Source organism: Artemia sp. Qi Xiang Cuo, chromosome 20 (genome assembly GCF_049724085.1).
Source record: "Artemia sp. Qi Xiang Cuo chromosome 20, ASM4972408v1, whole genome shotgun sequence".
NCBI classification, from domain to species: domain Eukaryota; kingdom Metazoa; phylum Arthropoda; class Branchiopoda; order Anostraca; family Artemiidae; genus Artemia; species Artemia sp. Qi Xiang Cuo.
In genome coordinates this window covers 40,850,014-40,874,200 of record NC_142813.1, presented here as the reverse complement: position 1 = coordinate 40,874,200, position 24,187 = coordinate 40,850,014, and the positions used below count along the sequence as shown (strand labels likewise).

General features: G+C 37.1%; 2 protein-coding genes across 2 annotated transcripts in view; one reads left to right on the top strand and one right to left on the bottom strand.

Moving 5' to 3' along the window:
- Sobp (Sine oculis-binding protein) overlaps positions 1 to 24,187 on the bottom strand; it is a 67,568-nt gene that overhangs the window by 13,398 nt on the left and 29,983 nt on the right. The gene's annotated exons all lie outside the window — the stretch shown is intronic.
- On the top strand, positions 1,232 to 24,187 carry LOC148940203 (uncharacterized). Its single transcript, XM_089106411.1, has 3 exons — positions 1,232 to 1,489; positions 2,320 to 2,646; positions 24,167 to 24,187. Exons 1-3 carry the CDS (start codon positions 1,232 to 1,234, stop codon positions 24,185 to 24,187), a joined length of 606 nt encoding a protein of 201 aa, XP_088962537.1.

Sequence of the window (24,187 nt, the reverse complement as noted above, 5' to 3'; positions counted from 1 at the left end):
CTTTGCACATAATTGTCAAATTTTGTTTTGTGTTTCGATACTATGGAATTGAAGATCCTATACCCCCCCCCCCTGTTAATATTTTGAATAAGTAAGAATTGAGCTAGCTAATTAAATTTTGTCATTTTTTTTTATTTCAAATTTTGAGGGTTTAGTGCCATGATATTCGTACGTACGCGAGGCTTTTTTAAAAATTATATGACTGGGTAGCGGGCAACGGACCAATTCTAACACAGTTTTTCTTTACTTGGTATCCGTTAAAAACAAAATTTTTGCGTTAAATAAGTAATTCTTGTATCTTTTAAAAGAGATTTACGGAGTTTGAGAGAGACTTTGTTCCTCGAGTCCGTGTGGTTAGAGGGGGTTGTTTGTGCAGATAAAATTTTTCTTCTATAAAAAAAAAGGGGGGAAATTATTTTGATATTCAAAAAAGAGAGGCATGATCAATTTGATTTTGGTTCATTGTATATGAAAAATTAAAATAGAATTCGCATATTAGTTTTGGCAGATATGGAAGGTCGCCTCCCTCCTAAATATCTTGCTCTCTATGCTAGAGTTCAAATTTCTTTCAAATCCCAAATGTTTGTTTTCCCTTTTTTCCTGTGATCTTAAATGCTTCGTAATTTAGGTATATAGCTTTTAAAAGCTTTGCATATAATTGTCCACTTTTTTTGTGTTTAGATACTATAGAATTGAAGATACTTTGCCCCCCCCTGTTAATTTTTTTAAAAAGTAAGAATTGAGCTAGCTAAGTATAGATAGCATTTTAACCTATGTTTGCAAATTTAGGTCTATAGGCCACTGGGTTAACGATCTAATTTAAAGCCTATAGACTGGAACATTTAATATTTTTCTAAATGGTAAAAATAGAAACAATGATTCCTATCCTATGGCTATAGAATACTGATTGTCTAATAAAAAAAAAACGTTTGATTTCTAAGCCTAATATATTTCTCGCGAAATTTTTACTTTTTTTGCTTTACTGAAATGAGATAAATGCTTTTCTAAACAAAATTACATGGATGATGATACTAACTTTCTTTCTGTAAAAAAAAGGGGGAAATTATTTTGATACTAATTTTTTCTCTTCTTTTTTAAGGCGAATTATGAAGAATTTGCTGCCCCTCCAGCTGTAAAAAGAGTTATTGCTACCGCAAATAGCAAAGAAAGTATCCCTCTTCCATCAAAGAAAGTGCGAGACGACAAGACCGCCCGGTCAGTGTCAGTCCCAATGCAGTCTGGTCAAAAAACGAAAAGACAGTGGGCCATAAGGGTGGAAAACCCTGCTATACAAGCTAGCGACATCGATACTGCATCAATGCAAGTTGCAAGGCCAACAGTAATCAGATTTGCTAGTTCATCGGACCAGCCAGGACTCTCTATGCAACCTAGCAAGAAATTCGAGTCAGCCTCATCCGATCAAGATGGTGGGAACACTCCTCTTCACGCCATGCCAGGGACTTCTGATGTACAAGTGCAGCCAGAACTTGTAAATTTATATATATTTGTTTTCTTTTCCGTATTTTTTTTTCAAAAATAAGGTAAATTTTCTCAGGCGCATAATTTTGATGAGAAAAACTTAAATTTGTTTCTAAAATATTATAGAATAATAATAATCCTATTTCATTTTCGTTCGTTAACCAAATTAGCAGTATATAAAGGAATGCTTATAACGCTGAAGTAGCTTATCATGCATTTCTATAAAAAAAACCTTACCTTTTAACTTCTAGCCAAGACGCATTCTAATGCAATAATTCCAATATTCCTTTTAAACAAAAACTAACTATTTGAAAAACAAACAATTCACTGTTTCACAGTTGACAAATCATTCTCAAACTACTGTATATTTTGTACTAAGCCGACACACATATCCGGTGCTATCAAATTATTCCCATTGCTACTTAATCCGCTTTGAATTTTAAGTAGGGTTTCATGTAGCAGGATGTGTATTTGCGATAAGAAGGTCTTTTTTAATAATCACCGATTATGTCTTCACAATGATGTCAAGAAACATTATTTGGGCAAACTCAATTCAAGCAATTATTTTCGTTTAAAGATGCATTCGAGAAAGAATTTGAGGCTGTTCCATTTGAACAGTGCTGTGAAGTCGGATATCCCAACTCGAAAGGGCATTGATCCTCCTACCTCGAAGGAAACCCCCAGCTCCCAAGGGTCCGCCCCGGGAGGGGGTGGGGGGGGGGGTAACTTCTTATTTAAAAAAAAATATTGTTTGATAAAAAAAAAGAAAAAAAAAAAGTGTGTTATAATTGGGCTGAGACTTTCGTCAAAAAAAAAAAAATTAATCTATTCATTTTCTAGTTTCAGGGGGAAGCTGTGAAAACTTCTGCCTTCCCTGGTCCAGGACTTCAAAGTATCATGGGTAATTGCCCCCTCTCGCCGGATGGTGTTAGTGAAGGTACGTTATTTGATATCCCTCTGGATTTTCAATTTACAGCTGAAGAAATGGACAGTCTTATGCAAATTGTTGGGCCTACTTCTTCCGTGGACACTTTTAACAACAACTTTACTATTAGTGAATTGAGTCCTGAACAAACCGGGTCAGGACATGAAAATGGTGCTACGTCCTCGGAAATACGTGAATTTTATTTGTTAGAGTTTGACCTAAGTCAATTGCAAACATACAGGGTAGATTTTACCTCCCCCACGGAAAAAACTGGCGTTATTTTAACTAATCCCGTGAAAGTTCTCCATAGCTATATCGACAAAATTCGAGCACTTATTGAGGGGAAGCGACTTGATTTCCCGTGGCATGTTTGTAGGTCCGAAGGTGTACTTTATACAGACAAACGACGAAGACATTAATAAACATTGCAAAAGAGTTCCCACGTACTTTGTGGACAAGAATTTCAACATGAACATTTACAGGAATTGTATTATTCAAAATACAATTCCACGAGCCAAATTGCTGGCAATTCGTTCCCACAACTACAGGAACTTTACTGTAAATGTAGAAAAAATAGCCATGAGTACCATTTCCGACAAGTTCTATGTTTGTCAAGATGGTGTGACTACCCTCCCCCTTGGACACTATTTAACTTCAGACCGGGCCGAATGTATTGCCCACAGGGAAAGGCTCGGTTTAAATAAAGTCCTGTAAATTATTTCCTAAAAACCTTTGGGGGGGGGAGCCTCACGCCCCTTGTGGGGGGGGGGGGGGGGCTCGCGGCCCGGGGGGAGGGGGCCGGCCGCCGCCAGCGCGGGGGCGCACCGCCACAATATCAAAGTTATCTTTTTTGACTTAGAGCAGATTTTTTTGTAAATGTTTCAAGTGCTCTCTCTAATTTAATGTTGTATTTTTTTCTCTATAAATAAACAAAAAAAAGTGTTTTTTCTCTGTACCCATGTAAATGTTGTATTTTATTATAAATAAATTTAAAAAAAAAGTGTATTTTTTTTCAATGTATTGTTACTTTTTTCTATGCATATAATAAAAGAAAAATATGATTCTTTATTCGTCTTCATCTTATTCTTGAAGAACAGAGTAGTAGTAGTAGGGAAATTATTTAGTCATTAGACAATTAGGGTCTACGTTTAATTGTCCAGGTGAACTGTTGAAGGGAACATGTATCAATTTAAAACCCCATTCAGATCGTTACTGTATGGGTCCTCAATGTCGGGCAAAACAACACTCTTAAATAAAATAATTAAAAATTGCGATAAAATGTTTGTGGAAAAGCCGAAAAAATATATTATTGCTATAGTATTTGGCAGAAGTCATACGATAAAATAAAAGCAATTGCCACCACGGGATTGGTGCAGATACAATTCATACATGGACTTGAAGTTTTCAACATTATTGAAGCAAACTCTTGGCTGATCATTGACGATCTGGCTAAATCTATTAAACAATGGTCCCGGCATATGCTGCAATTGTTCAACGTTCGCTCTCATCATGAACAGATTTCCGTTACACTGGTTCTACACAATCTCTTTCATCCGAGCAAATGTATGCGAATACTTGCTTTGAATTGTACCTACTATATCATCTGGAGAGTTGTTCGTGATTCTAGCTCGCTAATAACGCTCAATAAACAGATCTATCCAGGTACCCCTAAATTTCTGCTCTCAGCATACAATCAGGCAACTAATAAACCCCACGTTTATATCCTATGGGATCTTAATCAAAATACACCCGAAGATCTGCGTGTAGTCATAGATATTTTCAACAATGAAATTACAGTAAATCTCCCTGTGAACTCTAAAAAGAGATATTAGTCGCTATTTTGACATTGAAGAAACTATATGAAAATAGATATTTGTTTGCAGATCTAAGCATTTCAAAACCTCAGCATAGAAAAGCAATGCTCAAATATGGTATTGAAAATTATTTCATTAATCTAATATCTGAACTTTGTTTAAATTTGACCGAGGGTAATGTTCAATTGCCAGAAGTAGTTAAGCAACAGGCAAAGCAACATCGTTCCATTGTACGTACATTGGCCTCTAAAAAGAAAGGAAAGAATTTTAAAAGGAAACGACTTCTTCAGGCAGGCGGTAGCTTTTTCACACTTTTACTGCCAATAATTGCAGGATTTGTAAACAGTTTTCTCTAGTGAGAATGGCAAAACCCTATAAATTGACTCCAATAGAACTAGCTCTCTCACCCGTGGAACACTTTGAGGACAATCTGAGTAAATTCCTTGACAATGAAACTATTGAGGATGATAAAAACTGCTTTTACTTCAAGATGCACTTTGCCGAGTGGACAAACACAAGTCCTATCGATCGAAGCCCACTGCTGCTGCTGCTGATCCCAAAAAAGAATCATCTTCTCAAGAGTCTGCTGCTGCTGGAACACAATTAATGATGGAGTAATTTTTTTAATTTTTATTTAATTTTTAAATTCTATGGCCCCAATCTTTTGGTTAAAAATTAACACGACTCTAATTCTATCTCTTGGAAAGTGGTCAAATTCAAGTTGAGAGCAATGGGGAAAGGATTATAATTCAGAGCAAAAGCTATAATGTACTTGATTTAATGTATGACATGGTTACAAATCGTAAAGGACTATTATCATTTGACACTCATCTATACAACTTTCTAAATAGGTTAAATTTCCTCAAAAGTCTTATTGGCAATTGAAAAATTCTAAAAAAATTAAATGAACATGCATCATCAACAACACCATTAAAATATGAAGTTGAAGAAGAAGATTTTAAATCAATTTTGGAAAATACTAGCACATAACTGATAACTAGACAAAAGCGAAGACGTATCAAGTCAACGTCACCACCAGCCAGTATACAAAAGGGTAGTGGACATAACACAACGTGTTTACATTCAAAATGGCTGAAGTTCTGAAATATGTTTATGAAAATATTGGCCTGGCGGAGAGTTTAAGTTCCCCCGCCACTCTTTCCAAAGTTACTTGTGTTCGCACTAAAAGTGTGCAAGACTATCTACAAAATGAATCAAGTTACACTCTGCATAGAAATCATAGACTTCGTGCCAATCAATATCGAAAAACTAAAGCCTTTTATCCATTGCATATAATGCAAGCAGATCTCCTGACTCTAGATGAGCTTCAAAGACGTCAAAATACACCGTACAAGTACATTCTACTTGCAATCAGTGTTTTTAGTCGCTATGTATATGCAATTCTGTTGCGATCAAAGAGAGTTGTTGAAGTTGCTCGGGCCATTGAAAGTATTCTCGAACAGGGTTCATATTAAAAAATTCAAACGGATCGTGTTAGTGAGTTTATTAATCCCCATGTTGCAAAAGAACTAGAGAAATATAGTACAATCCTCTATCATAGTCATAGTCCTATAAAGGCCGCATTAGCCGAACGATTGATAAGAACTATTCGACTTTTAATTTCAAGATATTGTACATTGAAAAATACATCGGCTTTTATTCATGATCTTGATAAAATCATGTTGATTTATAATCAACGACCTCATCGATCATTGTCCAACTCTACACCAACGGAAGTTCATCATTCGAATCATGATACAATTGACACCTTTCTTAAACAGTATTCCAATGAATCAAAAGTCAAGAAGAACAATAAATTCAATGTTGGTGATAATGTTGGAATTAATAGAACAACTAATAATTTTGAAAAGGGGAATTACTTGTGGTCTACCGAACTTTTTAAAGTGGCCAAAATCCTAGACACTAGACCCATAACTTATCGCTTGCGTGATACCAAAGATGAAGAGATTCTCGGCGGCTTTTATGACTATGAACTGCAAAAAGTTAAAAATGCTAGTGAAATCTACCAAATTGAAAATATATTAAAGACCCGTACTCGCGGCGGTAAGAAACAGTTACTTGTTCGGTGGCTAGGATACAACTCTGATTTTGATTCTTGGATCGGTGTTGAAGATATTGACAATGCCAATGATTTCTATGTAACTTTCATGTCCAACGTTTCCGATCCTCTCTACAATGACTTGAATATGACAAGTGATTTTTGGACAAAACTCTCCCCTGCCATCAAATTTGACGGTGCGTATGAAGTGGCTCTTGTCGACTGTATTCTCAAAAATACCTATGACATCCTGAGAAAGGATCGTAAATACGAAATAAAACTTATACAAATCAATTGGACTATGAGTGGATTGAGCTATGTCGACTATGAATGTGTTGAAGCACTTAAACCTAGTGACTATCCACATGTCAAATTGAAATATATTGAATATGATAATATGGGAGATTTGTGTCGTACAATCAATAGAAAAATCTCATATCGCCGGAATGGTTAATTTCGTTTTAATTATTCATTGGAACTTGATAGGATTTACATTAGTTCACCAGTTGAAACTGAAACAATTATTCTCAATTATAATCTGAGATATGTCCTTGGCTTCAAACAGAATATGATCAATGGGAAAAATGCTGGCACCGTTTACGGGATGAATCAAGTTATTTTTGTTGATTATCCACCTGGTTTCGCCTCAGACTATTGCATATTTCTCAATGCATCCTTTGTGGAAACATCGAGAGTCGGTAATTCAAATGTCTACCTCCTACGTGTTTTTGAGAAAAAAACCTCCCAAGAACATGGGAGTTACTAATCTAAAGCATCTCCTGCGTGTTTAGTTAAGCATTCCGTGTTTGAAACTCACTCTGTCGGTTAACAGTAAAAAACTACGTAGATAATCCTTAATCAATAAAAAAAGGTTTAGCAGCAAGAACAGGCACATTCCGACCTATTGTCGACGACAACGGTACAATCACCTAAAATGAACAATAGAAGAATTCCATTTGTCTGCCCCGATATTGACTTTTATCTTGGTGCTTTGAGTCCTCGTCAAATAGGGAACGGATTAGACTACTGCATTGGGCGTACTACAATGTCTGGGTATGGTCTTGGTAGCTGGTTTGCTAGGCTATTTCGTTTTGCACTACCCCTTGCCAGAAAATATCTTGTACCTGCTCATCAAATTTTGCTGCCTCCACACTACAGGACTGGGGGTCGGGCAAGAATTTCAAGGAGAGTGTTAAGGAAAATATTAGATCTTCAACAAGGGCCGTTGGTGAACAATTAAAATCTCGACAAAATGGGGAGGGATTGAAAAGGATGCGTTCGCGTCATTCACTCATCAGTCTTCACCCAGGCAGGAAGCAAAGGACATCAACAAAGACTTTGAGAAATAAAACAACGAAGGCCAATAAGAAGAAAAAGAAAAAGATTGTTAGATCAAAGAAGGATTTCTTCTCTTAAGATGACTTATCTCCCCCACAAGGAATCATATCCATCAATCAGTTCCTCATTGAATCTATTCAATGCTGAAAATGTTGATGTCAGTGTCAAGTATGGCTACTATGAACAATTTCACCCCCAACACCTCCTCTCGGAGAATATACCAATTCAAATATTTTCCAATGAAAACTATTTCATTGATTTGTCGTCAACATTTATTGATTTAAATGCTGTGGTGAAGAAAAAAGTCAAATAATACAACTCCAAATGCCGGCGATGGTCTCTCCTATGAAAACTGTATTCTACACAACCTATTCAAGCAAATTAATGTATTTTTTAATGGAACATTGGTGAACACTAGCATTAATTTATCAAACTATGCCAGCTACATACAATTTATGATGATGACGCCAATGGCATACAAGGAGATTAGGGGGCAATCATTGAGCTATGAATATCGAACAGGTGTTGATACAGACGGTGAGTTGACTACTGCAGTGACCCAGGAGTATCATCTGGTTGGAAAATTAAATCATGAGATATTCAATATATCACAATGGCTACCCCCCAATGTCAAGATTGACATAAAGTTACAGATGGCACCATCGAATTTCATTTTGAGAAAAACACTTCCTGCAGCACCCGATGCAAATGTCATTATCACATCGGCAAGTCTCCACGTCCGAAAACAACAGGTTATGAACCATGTTGCAGTGGCAGTGGAAAAGCTAAGAGCCAAGGGCAACAATATTATACTTTTTTTCCCCCATACAATCATCAATCCACGTCATATTGCGGTCGATTCTCGTAGCTATAGCGACTCATCTTTTATCATTGGAAAAATCCCATCAAAATTGGCTTTGGCCTGTGTGAAGAGTGGCAGTGCCGGTGGATCCTGGACTGAATCCCCCCATGATTTTAATTTTGTCGGCCTATCTAGCCTCGTGTGCTAAGTGAATGGTATTCCACTGTAAACTATATCTTTTGACAAAAAATCCTATGAAGACCCCCACTATTTTACTATGCAGTCCCTATATGATGATTCTCAACTTTTTCAAAATGGAAGAACCAATTAGATGTTTTCAAAAAATCCTTGAGCTATTGTTTTTGACTTTTCGGGCACAAAAGATATGAGTACAGTACGAACTGGGAATGTTCGTTTAGAGTGTAAATTTGCAGATGCTCTGACTGAGAGTATCATGCTAATATCACTCAGTCAATTTGAAACCTATTGGGAAATCACACCCGACGGCAGTGTTCTACTAGACCTTGCACCAAGAACACAAACCAAATAATCAATGTATTTAGTATCGATCCATACATGTCGCAGTATAAGTCCCAGTGCATACCTTCGAACTTTATTGAAATAATTCCAAGTGTTAACAATACCCTAATCATTGTTAATAGCAGTCCGTCGACTTTGTAGACCGGTCAGTGGCTATGCATCTTTCAAACAGCGAAGAGTATTGAATTTTTTGATCCTCTTGCCCTATCGTATAAATTCTATGCTCCATACATTAGCAAGTTTATTGAAAGTAGCGGGACAACCATAATTCAAAATCAACGAATAGTACAGGATTTAACGACTAAGACATGTGGCTGTCATGCACTACTCTTTTTCATGTTCAGATGCCGTGGCTACACCTACAAGCAGTTTCTCAACATCTACGTTGATATACCTCGATTGAATGACTTTCTAGTGGAGAATATACTTACAAGTGTATTTAATATTGATTTTAGTGCCCTAATAATAAAATGTTCTAAAGATGTATGTCAAATTGTTTATTAATAAAAAAAAATTTATATACATGATAAAACGACTTTTCTACTCTTTAGATTTCATCCACTACTAGGTATTTGTCGACAACAACTAGTGCAGGTAGATTATCTGAATTCACAGTGTACTGATCCTGTTGTACTGCAAATTCAGGGTCACATTTTCTAAAGTAGAGCGTGACTTCACTCTTGTCATATCTCTTTGTATAGTCAATGATACTATTCTCATTCATTCTATAGAATTCACATGTTTCAATTTGCGTATTTGAAGCAATTCATAAACTGTGTCCTCAAGTGTCGAATCACATTCCGTCACAGCCAAATAAAAATCAGTGGGTTTATAATCATAACACCCATTGTCTTCACAACAATGACGTAGAAACCATATTCTCTTGTTGTTCCAACAGTTGAATCGTTGACCTGGTTCCTCCTCCCAGAAAAATCTAAAACCACGACGATACCAATCTCGTAGCAATAAACTAAAATCACGGTTAGGATTCTTTCCAATCATACCGGGATATGTACTCTCCCACTGCTTACATTTATCATAATGACAATTGGAGCATAGGTAACCTCTAGGATGAGAGCCACACACCTCTTCAAGACAGGAATTACAACCTTTAATTTGCGCAGCGTATCTTCTATGCAATTTACATGGGTTGCATAATCTACACTTTTCATCATACTCATCAATCATTGTGCAATTCTCACATGATGACCAGCTGCCCAGTGAGTACATACATAGTGGGTATGTATGGAACACTTTGTCATGTGTTGACACTCTCGCTACCACAATGAAGCTGAGTTAACACTAACAAAAAATTGTCTGAGATAGAGAGAGAGAGGAATAAATCATCCCTGAGCACCATCTTTTTCATGAAAAAAAAGTCCAAAATTTCTAAGCTAATGTTTAATAGCATATCCATAATATTATTTTGTTGTGTCGTGATCAATATATCAGTAAACTGTATAAAAGCATTTGGACAACGATGTAGAAGCTTCATGCAATAGTTTATGATGGAGAATCAGTTTTCATTCTATCGACAATCATTTCCCGAGAAAATATCTTGATTTGAATAGACAACTCTAGAAAATCATCATCTAGAACCAAACGTTTTTCCATAAGAACTAGATTCCTCATGATTCGCTCTTTCTCGAATCTATCCATTTTTTTTAGAGTCCTAACTCTCTCACAGCCAATTTCAGACTAACCAGAATTTCTTTTTGTACTCTAAAAAATATACGCTAGTCTACTATAGAAAGAAAAAAAAAACCATTGATTTAGAACCAGTTATATTGAACATAATTACAATAATAACAATCACTGATGCATTTTGTTCTCATCAATATATTTCGATATGACATGTAATGCTGACCGAAGTTTATTTATATGGAGAATATTCACTTTTCCAGCAAAACATAGCTGCTCCTCCTGCTTAAATTTGCTTAATGATATCACGTATCTAGCATACATAGTGTCCCATTCAAGACAAAGTGTGCAACTAGCAGTTATTTCCACAGCTACATCAGGTACTCGGGCATCACTGTTGTCAGCTCCATCATTGATCTCCAATAATGTAAATGCACCACTCACTTTTTCCTCTACTAATATCCTCGCAAATAAACTATTCTCTTTGAATTCAATTCTCTTACTAATATGAATTGTAAAGAAAACTATTCCTTTTATTCAAATCCTAATCACCAATCAAGTTATACTCGTTCCTCTTTGAAAAGGTGTAATGCCCTGTAGAAACGTTTACCTATAGGACCGGTATTGCGTAAACCTCTTTGCAAAGGTGTAATGCCCTGTAGAATGGGACTACTAGAATACATACCAGAAAAACCTGTTTGGTACATAGGGCCCATAGAATTCCATAGATGGTTACTACTGGTATCTGCCGTGATTTCCACGGCCGGCCTTATAAGACAGCTTCGATTTATATTGGATGTCCGCGTCTGGTACTTTTTGCCGTTGTACTACAATGCTACGGATAAATCGTTTATATTTTTTTATATAATTCACCCTGTTATGCAAGTTCCCTTCAATCGAATGGTTTGATTCGCTCTCCTGTTTCTTATTTGGTTTATAAGATAATTCGATGTTTATATTGTTCAAACAGTTCGTGGTAACGAACTTGAAGTAAGGAGTGACACGGCTCAATAGTAACCAAAACTGTAAAAACCGGAGTTTGATATCCATAAATATATAAAAACTATTGGCATATTATGCTGATTCTAAATATATAAGACTCATTAAGCTTAATGTTACCCAGAAAAGGCTACGAGCCTGAGAAAATTTACATGATTTTCAAAAAAAGGGTGAGAACAGCCTGTAAAAGTTAAAGAATTTCGGATCATACCATCAGTTTCAGCGTATCAGAGAACCCTGCTGTAGAGGTTTCAAGATCCTATATGCAAAAATATGGAATTTCGTTTTTTTTTGTCAGAAGAAAGATCACGGATTCGTGTTTATTTGTTTTTTTTTTTTTTTTTCTTTCCTCAGGGGTGTTTTTATCGAACTAATGGTCCTAGAACAACGAGAGAGTGCTCAATTGAACATAAATTAAAAGTTCTAGTGCCCTTTTTAAATGATCAAAAAGACTAAAAGAGAACTAGCCCCCCTCCCACATATCCATTTTCTCCCAAAATTGTCTGATCAAAGTTTTGAGATAACCATTTTGTTCAGCATAATTAAAAAGTTCTAAAACTATTACTTTAGAGATAAAGTCCTTAGGGATAGGTCTTTAAGTTATAAAACTTGCCCATTGTTTACGCATAGTATTTGTTAATGGGAAGTATACAGATATTTTTCGGGGGGAAGGGGATTTTGAGCTTGGGGTGGAAAGAGATTGAAGCTTGGAGGGGGGGGGGGATTTTGAGCTTGAAGGGAAATTTCTGGGGATGAACAAAAAGGGGAAATTTTACACTGGGGAGATTTGACAGAATTTCTATACGAAATTTCTTTTTATTTATGTTATTAATTAAAAAACCTTTTTCCACAAAATAAGTTTTTCAAAGAAAAGTAAGGAATCCCATTAAACCAAAAATGAGTCAAACCAAAATCAATTAATGTACCAATAGTGAAACTACCTGAAATCACTATCGACGTACAAATGAAACCAAAAAACGAACAGAAATTACAATAAATAGACGAGTCAAACTCAAAACGAGCAGAAATTAACATGAGTATGGCTCAAAATTCCTATGCGTTCCCAAGGTCAGAAAATAATTTGCACTTTATTGGAAAAATATGAATGTTTTTACTTTTATAACTTTAATAAATCAAATAATATTAACATTTTGATTAACAAATATCAGTATATGTATATTAAACTGACAATGCACATTCCATTTTTATTTTTTTCAGTAAAGTGCAAATTATGTTCTGGCCTTGGGAAGGCATAGGGGTTTGGCTATCTCAAAATTTTGATTGGATGTGTTTCGGGAAATGGTGGGCATGGGGGGGGTCTAGGTGCCCTCCAATCACTTTCGACTATTAAAAAGGGCACTAGCCCTTTGAATATCCAATCGAATGAGCCTTTTTTGAAGTTTCTACGACAACGCCTTCAATAAAAACCTTATATGCCCCCAGGGAACAACTTACAACCCTTGCGCTGAAGGCTGTGGGGGAGTGTCCTCCTCAAAAACATAACTTCCATCTGGAAATCAACTACGCTGAATAAAATGGCTATCTCAAAATTTTAATTGGATTTGTTTCGGGAAATGGTGGGCGTGGAAGGGGTGTTAGTTGCCTTACAATCACTTTCGACTATTAAAAAGGGCACAAGCCAATCCCATTTCCAATTAAATGAGCCCTTTTCGAAGTTCCTACGACAGCTTCTTCGATACGAAGTGCCCTACTCTAAATGAAAAAAATAATAAATGATAGATTGTGCCTATATCGTTCTTATATGTCCTCAGGGCATAATTTAAAACCCTTGCCTCAAGGGTTGTGGGGGAGTCCTCCTCAAAAAATATTTTTTATCTGGAAATCAACTATGCCGAACAAAATGGCTATCTCAAAATTTTGATTGGATATATTTGGGGGAATAATGGGCGTGGGGGGGGGGGGACTAGTTGCCCTCTAATCCCTTTCGACTATTTAAAAGGGCACTATTCCTTTGAATTTCTAATCGAATGAGTCTTTTTTGAAGTTTTCTATAACAAATCGTTCTATAAAACCTTATATATTCCCAAGGCATGACTTACAGCCTCTACCCTGGGGACTGTGGGGGAGTGCCCTGCATAAAAACATATTTTCCCTCAGGATGTCAACTCCATGTAACCATATTGTTGTTCCCAAATTTGGATTGAGGGTATATCGGGACAAAGTTAGCGCGGGAGGGGTGTTAGTTGCCTTACAATCACTTTTGAATATTAAAAACGGCCCAAGCCACTCAAGTTTTCAATTGAAATTGCTATTTCGAAGTTTTTACGACAAATTCTTCGATATGAAGTGCCCTGCTCTAAAGGAAAAAAAAAAAAATGATACATTGTGCCAACATCGTTCTTATATGCCCTCAGGGCATAACTTAAAACCCTTGTGCCAAGGGTTGTGGGGGAGTGTCCTCCTCAAAAACATATTTTTTATCTGGAAATTAACTACGCTGAACAAAATGGCTATCTCAAAATTTTAATTGGATATGTTTGGGAGAATAATGGGCGCGGGGCAGGGGCTAGTTCCCCTCCAATCACTTTCGACTATTAAGAATGGAACAAGCCCTTTGAATTTCCAATCAAATGAGCCTCTTTTGAAGTTTCTATGACAACGCCTTCTATAAAAACCATATATACCCCAAGATATAGCTTAAAACCCTTGCCCTGAGGGTTGTTGGGGAGTGTCCTCCTCAAAAACGTAATAACGTTTCTATCTGGAAATCAACTACGCTGAAAAAAATGAATATCTCAAAATTTTAATTGGATATGTTTGGGAGAATAATTGGCGCGGGGCAGGGGCTAGTTCCCCTCCAATCACTTTCGACTATTAAGAATGGAACAAGCCCTTTGAATTTCCAATCAAATGAGCCTCTTTTGAAGTTTCTATGACAACGCCTTCTATAAAAACCATATATACCCCAAGATATAGCTTAAAACTCTTGCCCTGAGGGTTGTTGGGGAGTGTCCTCCTCAAAAACGTAAAAACATTTTTATCTGGAAATCAACTACGCTGAACAAAATGGCTATCTCAAAAAGAACTATCTCAAAAATGGCTATCACAAACTTTAATTGGATATATTTGGGGGAATGATGGGCGTGGGGGGGGGGCTACTTGCCCTCCAATCACTTTCGACTATAAAAAAGGGTACTAGCCCTTTGAATTTTCAATCGAATGAGCCTGTTTTGAAGTTTCTAATACAACACCTTCTATAAAAACTTTGTATGCCCCCAGGGAACAACTTACAACCCTTTCGCTGAAGGCTGTGGAAGAGTGTCCTCCTCAAAAACATAACTTCTATCTGGAAATCAACTACGCTGAACAAAATGGCTATCTCAAAATTTTAATTGGATGTCTTTCCGGAAATGGTGGGCGTCGAAGGGGTGTTAGTTGCCTTACAATCACTTTCGATTATTAAAAAGGGCACAATCCACTCCAATTCCCAATTGAATGAGTCCTTTTCGAAATTTCTACGACGACTCTTTGGATACGAAATGCACTGCTCTACAGGAAAAAAATAATAAATGATAGACTGTGCCAATACCGTTCTTATATGCCCCCAGGGCATAATTTAAAACCCTTGCTTCAAAGGGTGTGGGGAAGTATCCTCCTCAAAAATATATTTTTTAATCTGGAAATCAACTATGCTGAACAAAATGGCTATCTCAAAATTTTGATTGGATATATTTGGGGGAATACGGGGCATGGTGGGGGGGACTAGTTGCCCTCTAATCCCTTTCGAATATTAAAACGTGGCACTATTCCTTTGAATTTCCAATCGAATGAGCCTTTTTTGAAGTTTCTACGACAACGCCTTCAATAAAAACCTTATATGCACCCAGGGCATAACTTTAAACCTTTGCCCTGGAGGCTGTGAGGGAGTGTCCTCCTCAAAAACCTAATTTCTATCAGGAAATCAACTACGCTGAACAAAATGGCCATCTCAAAATTTTGATTGGATGTGTTTCGGGAAATGGTGAGCGTGGAAGGGATGTTAGTTGCCTTACAATCACTTTCGACTTTTAGAAAGGGCACAAGCCACTCCAATTTCCAATTGAATGAGTCCTTTCCGAAGTTTTTACGACAATTTCTTCGATACGAAGTACCCTGCTCTATAGGAAAAAAAATAATAAATGATACATTGTGCCAACATCATTCTTATATGCCCTCAGGGCATAACTTAAAACCCTTACCCCAAGGGTTGTGGGGGAGTGTCCTCCTCAAAAACATATTTTTTATCAGGAAATCAACTACGCTGAACAAAATGGCTATCTCAAAATTTTAATTGGATGTGTTTGGGAGGATAATGGGCATGGGGCAGGGACAAGTTCCCCTCCAATCACTTTCGACTATTAAGAATGGAACTAGCCCTTTGATTTTCCAATCAAATGAGCCCCTTTTGAAGTTTCTATGGCAACGCTTTATATAAAAACCGTATATACCCCAGGATATAGCTTAAAACACTTGCCCTTAGGGTTGTTGGGAAATATCTTCCTCAAAAACGTAAGAACGTTTCTATCTGGAAATCAACTACGCTGAACAAAATGGCTATCTCAAAATTTTAATTGGATATATTTGGGGGAATGATGGGAGTGGGGGGGGGGGCTAGTTGCCCTCCAATCAATTTCGACTAATTGAATCGACTCACGTTTCGACTGGTTGGATGTGTTTGGGGGAATGATGGGCGTGGGGGAACTAGCCCTTTGATTTTCCAATCAAATGAGCCCCTTTTGAAGTTTCTATGACAACGCCTTCTATAAAAACCGTATATACCCCAGGATATAGCTTAAAACACTTGGCCTGAGGGTTGTTGGGGAGTATCCTCCTCAAAAACGTAAAAACGTTTCTATCTGGAAATCAACCACGCTGAACAAAATGGCTATCTCATAATTTTAATTGGATATATTTGGGGGACTGATGGGCTTGGGGGGGGGGGCTAGTTGCCCTCCAATCAGTTTCGACTATAAAAAAGGGTACTAGCCCTTTGAATTTCCAATTGAATGAGCCTGTTTTGAAATTTCTACGACAACGCCTTCTATAAAAACCATATATGCCCCCAGGGGATAACTTAAAACCCTTGCCCTGAGGGTTGTGGGGGAGTGTCCTCCTCAAAAACATATTTTCAATCTGGAAAGCAACTACGCTGAACAAAATAGCTATCTCAAAATTTTGATTGGATATATTTGGGGGAATGATGGGCGTGGGGGGGACTAGTTGCCCTCTAATCCCTTTCGACTATTAAAACGGGGCACTATTCCTTTGAATTTCCAATCGAATGAGCCTTTTTTGAAGTTTCTACGACAACGCCTTCTATAAAAACCTTATAAGCCCCCAAGGTATAACTTTCAACCTCTGCCCTGGAGACTGTGGGGGAGTGTCCTCCTCGAAAACATAATTTCTATGTGAAAACCTACTATGCTGAACAATGTGGCTATTTCAAAATTTGGATTGGATGTGTTTTGGGAAATAGTGGGCGTGGAAGTCGCCTTCCAGTCACCTTTGATTATTGTAAAGGGCACAAGCCACTGCAATTTCCAATTGAATGAGTCCTTTTCGAAGTTTTTACGACAATTTCTTCGATACGAAGTACCCTGCTCTATAGGAAAAAAAAATAATAAATGATACATTGTGCCAACATCATTCTTATATGCCCTCAGGGCATAACTTAAAACCCTAAGGGTTGTGGGGGAGTGTCCTCCTCAAAAACATATTTTTTATCAGGAAATCAACTACGCTGAGCAAAATGGCTATCTCAAAATTTTAATTGGATGTGTTTGGGAGGATAATGGGCATGGGGCAGGGACAAGTTCCCCTCCAATCACTTTTGACTATTAAGAATGGAACTAGCCGTTTGATTTTCCAATCAAATAAGCCCCTTTTGAAGTTTCTATGACAACGCCTTCTATAAAAACCGTATATACCCCAAGATACAGCTTAAAACCCTTGCCCTGAGGGTTGTTGGGGAATGTCTTCCTCAAAAACGTAAGAACATTTCTATCTGGAAATCAACCACGCTTAGCAAAATGGTTGTCTCAAAACTTTAATTGGATATATTTGGGGGACTGAGGGGAGTTGGGGGGGGGGGCTACGTGCCCGCCAATACGTTTTGACTATAAAAAAGGGTACTAGCCTTTTGAATTACGAATTGAATGAGCATTTATTCAAGTTTTTACGACAACACCTTCTATAAAAACCTTGCATGCCCCCTGGGAATAACTTAAAACCCTTGCCCTGAGGGTTGTGGGGGAGTGTCCTCCTCAAAAACATATTTTCCATCTGGAAAGCAACTACGCTGAACAAAATGGCTATCTCAAATTTTTGATTTGATAGGTTTGGGGGACTGATGGGCATGGGGGGGCCATGGACCCTCCAGACCCACTCGAATATTTGAATGAGCACGAGTAACACCAGCGTCCAGTTTAGAGATTAATTTCCGAAGTTTTTATAATAACACCGTTGATATGGCGTGTCCGAGTATGGAGAAAAAAACAAAAAACAACACATTTAGCCCAGATCGTTCTTTACTTAGGCAGCGCTAGCGCGCTGCCTATGAAAAGGTGGGCATGAGAGGGGGGTTAGTTAACGTCCAATCACTTCCAACTATTAAAAAGGGCACTAGCCCTTTGAATTTCCAATGAAATGAGCCTTTTTTGAAGTTTCTATGACAAAACCTTATATGCCCCCATGGCATAACTTACAACCCTTGCACTAAGGGCTCTGAGGGGGTTATCATCCTTTAAGACCTTATTTCCAGAACTTTCAACTACGTTGAACCAAATTTTCTATCTGGAAAACAAATACGATGAACAAAATGGCTATCACAAAATTTTGATTGGATGTGTTTGGGGGAATGATGGGCGTAGAGGGGGGAGGGGCTAGTTGCCATCCAATAACGTTCGACTATTAAAAAGGGCACTAGCCCTTTGAATTTCCAATCGAATGAGCCTTTTTGAAGTTTCTACGACAACGCCTTCTGTAAACACCTTATATGGCCCCAGGGCATAACCTAAAACCCTTGCCCCGAGGGTTGTAGGGATGTGTCCTCCTAAAAAAAATATTTTCTATCTGGAAATCAACTACGCTGAACAAAATGGCTATCTCAAAATTTTGATTGGATGTGTTTGGGGGATTGATGGGCGCGGGGTGGGAGGGCTAGTTGCCCTCCAATCACTTTCGACTATTAAAACGGGCACTAGCCGTTTGAATTTCCAATCGAATGAGCCTTTTTTGAAGTTTCTACGACAAAGCCTTCTATAAAAACCTTATATGCCCCCAAGGAACAAGTTAAAACCCTTACCCTGATGGTTGTGGTGAAGTGTCCTCCTCAAAAAGATATTTTCTGTCTTGAAATAAACTGCGCTGAAAAAAATGGCTACCTTAAAATTTAGATTGAGTGTGTTTGGGGAAATGATGGGCGTGGGGGGTAGACTAGTTGCCCTCCAATCACTTTCGACTATTAAAAAGGGCCCTAGTCCTTTGAATTTACAATCGAATGAGCCTTTTTTGAAGTTTCTACGACAACGCCTTCTATAAAAACCTTATATGCCCCAGGGCATAACTTAAAAGCCTTGCCCCGAGGAATGTGGGGAAGTGTCCTCCTCAAAAAGATATTTTTTATCTGAAAATCAGCTACGCTGAACAAAATGGCTATCTCAAAATTTTGATTGGATGTGTAAAGTATTTAGAACATCAATTCGAGAAGCTTTTCCGGGTGTCTCATTTCTTAGTTATTTGGGCATTTATGTGTCAACGAGAGCGGTCCATGGGGGGGGACTTTTGGGACTAAAGCTAGTCGTGGGAAAGGGCTCGTTCCCAGGCATGGTCGAACAACCAATAGCTGGAACTTTCATTCCAGGCAAGTTATATTCTTGGTTCATTTCTAAAGGCAGTCCATCTTTCGATTTCGTCGTAGCTAGTTGTTCTTGTGCTACCTTATTTTCTCTATGTGTATTCTCACGTTATTTAATAAAGACCATGTACCAACGTTTATCATCTATCTTTGGAATTTACGTAAACCATTACATCTGCCAATATAAAAGGCATACATATAAAAGAACTAAAAAGAGGTTTACAGATGTGTTTGGGGGAATGATGGGCGTGGGGGGTTAGTTGCCCTCCAATCCCTTTCGACTGTTAAAAAGGGCACTAGCCACTCCAATTTCCAATCGAATCAGTCCTTTTCAAAGTTTCTGCCATGACTCTTTCGGTCCTACAGTCCTCATCAGGGAGAAAAAAAAACAAAAAAAAAATTGTGTCCACATCGGTCTTTACATAGGCAGTCTTCGTGCGCTGCGTATTATTAATTCCCTTCTACAATTCTTTTCATCCCCTCCATTCCCTTCTGTTAATTCCGCTCATTCTACTTCTTTTCTTTTTTTTTGGGGGGGGGGGGGTTAATATTAGCCAAATTATGGATATGATGACAGAAAAAGTTTTTTTCGTTAATTTAAGCCGTTTTTCATTTTGGATTTTTCTCAGAAATTAGATGGGAAATTTTCAAATGGAACAGGTTGCGCGAGCTCAGTAATGATGTTAAAATAAGAAATATTTAATTGAAATAAAACATAATTGCTTTGAAATATATTTAAAGCGTAAAAATAAATTTTAATACACTTCGAAAAGTAAAATTAGAACCGCAGAATTAGTATTTGCTGCGTCTTACTTAAGAACATTGATTAGATAAGAAACATTTAAGTGCTTCAATTTCTTCTAAGGAGTTCAAGTTCACGAAAAATACATGGGAGAGGCAAGGATCTTTTTTTGGTTACTTTTAATGAAAATGCAAAAAAAAAAAAAATTCAGATAATAGGGGCGTTGTTTTTTGTTTATTATTTTCAATAAAATACCAAAAATAGTTTTTCCAAAATTTAGGGGATGAGACAAAAGAATTCAGGGGGGGATGTCCCCCCGGCTCCATCCCCTAAGTAGTTGCCTGTATTTCTCATGACTTCAGTAAGAGGATGGCTAATTTTGTATCTGTTTTAATAATTGTAATTAAAGTATTGTACACATATATGTAAATATTTCTACACACAAGAAAAAAATGGAGTAGGTTTTCCTGTTTGTGATTGGTCCAAAGGCTCCCCAGAAACCACTGGGTTAGCATGTATGAAAAATCCAGTTATTTTTACCTAAAAATTTTCTTAATTTGAATCATCCCGCTCTCTGAAAAATTCGTCCCCCCATCCCCCAAAAGAGCCGTGATTCACGCAACTACTTATATAAGTATATAAAGATCTATTTGGTATTTATTATATGTCTATTTGACAAACCACTGTATACAGACTTGGTTATATCTTGTACTATTAGGGGGGGGGGTTGAGGTGAAATTGCAACTTCAGTGATCACTATAATGTATTACGGTAATTACTTGGCAAAAAAAAAAAAAAAAAAGTCTTCCTACTTTAGTAACTGAAACAAATGAGCACATGAAAAAGGTCTAGACCTTACTCATCTATCCAGTTCCCTAGGAAAAAACAGTAAATCCAATCCAATAATCCGAAAATCAAGTCCAAAATATCGCAAAATCAACACCAATAAGTATAGGTCAATGTTCCAAAACCAAGCTCGATGTTGGAAAAACATGATGGCCTTAAAGCAGCGGCAGACGAAAAAATAGAAGAAAAGAAAAAAAATGCTCTATCTAATGACAGAAAAATCCTAGGACACCTTTTATGATGGCAAAAACCTGAAAGAAACTGTCTACCCAATCCCCAAAAGACCTATGATATAGCGCAACCCGGGTGATATTCAGAACTTTTGTTCGGGGGGGGGGGGGGGGGTTTAGTTTTTTGGAGGGGGTTTTTCAGCAAAAAACTTTTAAAATCTCACAAAAATGTGTTTTTACACATTTTCATTACTGTTTTACGAGTCGGACAAATATTTTGGGGGAGGGGGGTTTAAACCAATAATCCCTCCCCTGAATGTGGCCTTGTTTGCGACTATTACATACATATATGAAATACTCATCTGGCTGGTTCCACAGACATAGGTTTCATGTTAAAAGAAATGATTAAATTTCTAGTGCCAGTGTGAATACTGGATAAAATTAGAAACTCTTTCTGGAAATCTTGGGATTTTTTCCAGGTCAGAATCTTATTGCATTTTCTCTTAAGTTTGTAACATAACACCACGACGCATATCTTGGGCAGTGGAATTTTAAAATTAGACACTCTGGAAATACTGCCACCAGGCGAATGAGATGTCTTAGAGATTTCTCCTGTAAAATGAGCTAGATGCGGCAACTCAGATTTCCATTTAGTTGGACCAAGGCCATCTTTTAATTCAAAAAAAAAGTTTTGTCGTTAAAACAGAGTGCCAAAAAACGGAATTAGAGTAGCTTTTTTAATTGACTTAGTAAAGAGCGGCGTGTCCCCCAGCATGCATCATTTTCCCCTTGTCCCACCATACTGAACGCATAGTTGTAGAGACTTGGTGGAGGGGCTCGCGACTAAAATTCGAGGGTCCTTTTAGAGGTTCAATCTCATCAAGAGGACAACTTTTCACCCTTTCAGTATCTCAGGTTCTCCTGCAACACCACATGGCATCGTATCAACATCTCAAAATAACTATTTTAATCAGAATGGTCGATAAGTCGTATAAATTTGCCTTCAGGGGCAGCATGATAGCTCCATCCGGGGGGGCAAAGGCTCCAAAGTTATCAAATAACACCTACAAACCAAAGATTTACAGACAAGTTCAGTTTGCAAAGGGTTTCAATGTTAAAGGAAAGGATGTTATTATTAAATGTCGTTTACATTTTAAAAAATAGATTAATGGTTTTGATTTGAAATCCGGCAAAATCATCAAGAGTGCATGCTATAATTGATCTAATTATTTGTAAGAAAAAAAACTTGTTTTCCTGCTATAACTAAAAAATGTTGCTATAAAACAATCACAGTATACAATTCTTTTAACGTACGTTAAGGGAGTCTATAGTTAGGATGATGAAAATGTTATATTGGATTAATTTAGTTTTTTTTATTTCAGAGGTATAAAGGAGGAGAAAATAGACGAAAAGAAGTTTTTTAGTGGTAGTAGTTCGGTTGAAGTTTGAATTTTTGTTGAATTTATTTTTTAATAGGAGAAAAACGAAGATGAGCGGTAAAAGGAGAAAAGCGGAAAAATTGAAAAAAAGTAAAGGGAAAAAATGAAAATATAGGATAAAAATACAGAAAATGATAATGAAGGCTAATAATCCTTATTAAAAATTTTTGATAATGTTAAATATTTATAGCAGCAGTGTGTTTTCATCAATATTGTTTGGATAACAAATTTAAAAAATAAATGTCGTTTTTAAATTAGTGTAGGTGACATTAAAGTTTTGAAATTATGTGAAAAAGATTATTATGTCACCGAGAGGAGAGAAGGTGGGATTAAAAAAAAAAAAGTACTTTTTGCTTGGCACGAATGTTCAAGTTTCATGTGTACTAGCGGATTAAAAAAAAAATACCCGCAAAAATTACTGAAAATCACATTCACTTTTGGTTCTGGACCGAATGGTACGGCAACGGCAAGCAGTAAACTTCCTTACATTTTTCCGAACCCTCGATAAATTAAATTTTTCTAGTCATTCACTCCCCCTTAGACATCGCCTCTGTCGTCCTGCCTCAGCAAAATTCTCATTTTTACTCAACTAAATTCCTACAAAAGAATAGAGAAGAATTTCTCCCTACATAACTGAGATATTACATAAGTGAATCTTTTCCACTCCTTTTCTTTGACCCCACTCATTTTTTACAATTCAATGCGTTAAGTCTTTTTTTACCAGCCCAAACTCTTGAAACCCACAAAACATACTTTAGATACGACAAAGGCAATTGGTCAAGCTCCTTGCATTTCACCATACCCCTCCCCCTTGCCAAATACGATTTTTCTAGCCATTCACTCCCCTTTAGACCCCTCTTCCCTCGTTCTGCCTCCATAAGAATCCTAGTTTTTACCCCGATAAAATTTTCAGCAGAAGGATTGAGAAGAATCCCCCCCTGCATAATTAAATTCTTAAAGAAGTGAATCTCCTTTTCTTCCCTTTCTTCCCTCTGCTATCATCGTTCATTGTGTAAAGTTTATTTTAATAGTTTTTGAACTTCAGTTTATATGGTCTTTATTTCACTAAATCCTTAAGTTTAGTTTTAGTTAGTTTTTAAGGATTGTTTCTTGTTCTTTGTTGATTCTATTTTTGTTTTTTCTTTGTTCCCGGGTCTTTGGTAGCCGGGCCGGTGCTCTTTGGGATCTATAACCGTGGTAGCAGTTTGCTAATTTCGAGAACCAAAATCATCTGAAGTCTGGATAGCAACTTGCTAATTCGGGTATCCTAAGAAATCAAATAAATTATACTTCAGGTTGCAATTTTTTTTAACTGGAATCTGCGGAGTGGGGGAATATTTTTTCATACATTTTTTCTCGGTTAGAACAACCGCGGATACTTGATCATCATTATAAATGTTTTATTCTTATGGTTTTACATTTCTGGCTTTTGAGGCAAGGGGATGTGGAGGTATTGCATAAGCAAATATTTGTTCCCTGTTTTCATCGATCTATGTTAATGAGTTATGTGTTCTTAGGAAGAAGACTTATACAAGTAA

Bases quoted from the DNA above. Each gene is read 5' to 3' on its own strand.
- LOC148940203 (XM_089106411.1), top strand. From the start codon at position 1,232: ATGCAGTCTGGTCAAAAAACGAAAAGACAGTGGGCCATAAGGGTGGAA. The intron at 1,490-2,319 runs GTAAATTTATAT...TTCATTTTCTAG, and splicing joins TACAAGTGCAGCCAGAACTT to TTTCAGGGGGAAGCTGTGAA. The intron at 2,647-24,166 runs GTAGATTTTACC...ATGTGTTCTTAG, and splicing joins GTCAATTGCAAACATACAGG to GAAGAAGACTTATACAAGTA.